General features: G+C 35.7%; 1 protein-coding gene across 1 annotated transcript; it reads left to right on the top strand.

Annotated features, from left to right (window-relative positions):
- Nucleotides 1–292: 292 nt before the first annotated feature.
- Nucleotides 293–2,555, top strand: LOC114384041. Its single transcript, XM_028343725.1, has 5 exons — nt 293–410; nt 494–583; nt 673–1,123; nt 1,230–2,119; nt 2,227–2,555. Exons 1-5 carry the CDS (start codon nt 293–295, stop codon nt 2,553–2,555), a joined length of 1,878 nt encoding a protein of 625 aa, XP_028199526.1.

Below are 2,555 nucleotides of genomic sequence, written 5' to 3'. Positions count from 1 at the left end.
ACGTACCTCACCATGTGAAACACACCTTTTTGTAGACAGTGCGTTACCATATACACAGTCTGCACCATTATCAGAAAGCACTTTGTCTGCGAATTAGAAACAACAAGATTTTACAGGGCAATTTGAAACTCGACCAAAAAATTTTGTCAATTCACGTACCATCAATGCATCGTCGATACAGAGGAATTTGTTGTCCAAGTTTGGGAAAGAGAATATAACTATGTCAACCCTTAATTTATCACCATGTACTGCACCACATACAACTACATGTTGTCGACCTACTCAGATTGGGATGACTTCTCAACATATAAATTCAGGAAGATACACAATATCCAATTCCAAACTAATAGAGCACATCTCAGATGACACTGATGACGAACTCGATATAACACAGGGAGACATTGTTACAGGTACTATGTTGTTATGTTAATTACAACATTTTTAAATATTTAACTATTTGTATTTAATTGCTGACTATGTATGTGCTATATAGATTATTCATTTGATGACATAGCAACTGAGGATTTTGTTGATACTGATTATGATGGCAATCTAGACGCACCATATGACAATGAAAATACCGGTTTTTACATTCACTGTCCAAATTATGTTGTATTGTCCTTCATTACCTTTGACAATGTACACAGTCTAAATTGAAGCATTTACATGTAGGTGCAGGTTACAAGGATATTGGAGATCCTATTTGGCAATGCAAGCAATGTAAAGCGAAGATGTGGTATGATGACAGGATTAACAAAGATAAACAGACAAAAAACTCAAAGTTTTCATTATGTTGTGGTGATGGAAAAATACAACTGCCAATACTACATGATGCTTCGCAACCCTTGCGGGAACTACTCTTTGACAGCAGAGACTCACAAGCAAAGAAATTCCAGCAAAACATACGTTTTTACAACCTAATGTTTGCATTCACATCTCCTGGTGTCAAAGTAGACGACACATCCTATAATACTGGAAGAGGTCCTCCTACATTGCGCATACATGGTCAATCGCATCACCTTATTGGAAGCCTCCTACCTATGCCTGATAACTCACCAAAGTTTGCACAACTATATATTTATGACATGGAAAACGAAGTCAACAATAGGCTTTCACAATACCCGTAAGTGTAAACATTCGACTAATCTAATGTCACCTTTATAGTTATTTAAATTTAAATTTATATATTTTTTTAAGAATGGTTACTGTTAACAATTGTCTATGTCCAGTATCAAAAATAATGTTGATGAAGACATTATAATTGGTATCAAGAATATGCTAGATACCCACAATCCATATGCACAAAAATTCAGAATGGCAAGGGATAAACTAGACTCTTCTGCAGTGTGTGACCTGAAACTAAAACTCATATTATATAATTTGCCAAATGCTTCTGAAGTGGCTACTTTAATTGTTGGTGATGAGCATATAGCGAATAACAGAGATATCATCATCGAGAAGCAAACAAGCATGCTGCAAAGAATAAATGAACTTCATCCTGCTTATTTATCTTTGCAATATCCTCTTTTGTACCCACACGGTGAAGATGGCTACAGACCAAACATTCTTCATAAGGATCATCCGCATAGCCATGCTTCAAAGAGGAACAAAGTTACCATGCGTGAGTATTTTTGTTACAGGATGCAATTAAGGGATAATGAAGCACAAACAATACTTCATTCAAGAAGATTGTTTCACCAATGGGTTGTTGATGAGTATTGTATGATTGAGTCTCAAAAACTAAACTATGTTAGACAACATCAACAAGAACTCCAAGTTGACAAGTACATCAATTTAAATGATTGTAATAATCAGCCCCTAACCCAAGGCAATGAAAAAGGTAAGAGAATTATACTACCAAGTTCGTTCGTTGGTAGTCAGAGATATATGGAACAATTATATTTTGATGGGATGGAAATTTGTGCCAATGTTGGATTTCCTGACCTATTCTTGACATTAACGTGTAATCCAACATGGCCAGAAATACAACGACAAGTTGCAAAGTCAAATCTTACAGCTCATGATTGCCCTGATGTTGTGTCACGGGTATTCAAAATGAAACTAAACCAGTTGATGCATGATCTTAAAAGTGGACATGTGTTTGGTCCCATTCTTGCATGTAAGTAATTACCACCTACATCAATTTTTTCCTACATTCCAATTTTACAATTATACTTAGAATTATACATTATTAATCATGCTACTGATATTTTATTTGTAATACAGCTGTTTACACCATTGAGTGGCAAAAAAGAGGATTGCCTCATGCTCATATCTTAATCTTTTTGCATCCTTCAAATAAGTATCCAAATCCAGAAGACATTGACAACATAATTTCTGCTGAGATACCAAACAAGGACACACATCCAGAATTGTATCAAATTGTCTCCAACCATATGATGCATGGACCATGTGGAATAGCCAATAGAAGGGAACTGTGTATGGCCAATGGCAAGTGTATCAGGTTTTTCCCAAAAAAGTTTCAGCCAGCCACAATTGTTGACCAAGATGGTTTTCCTGTTTATAGAAGAAGAGACACCAGACGAACTATGTAA

Source organism: Glycine soja, chromosome 14 (genome assembly GCF_004193775.1).
Source record: "Glycine soja cultivar W05 chromosome 14, ASM419377v2, whole genome shotgun sequence".
Taxonomy (NCBI): Eukaryota; Viridiplantae; Streptophyta; class Magnoliopsida; order Fabales; family Fabaceae; genus Glycine; species Glycine soja.
The sequence above is the reverse complement of the archived record's forward strand: the minus strand, read 5'-3'. Positions and strand labels throughout refer to the sequence as shown.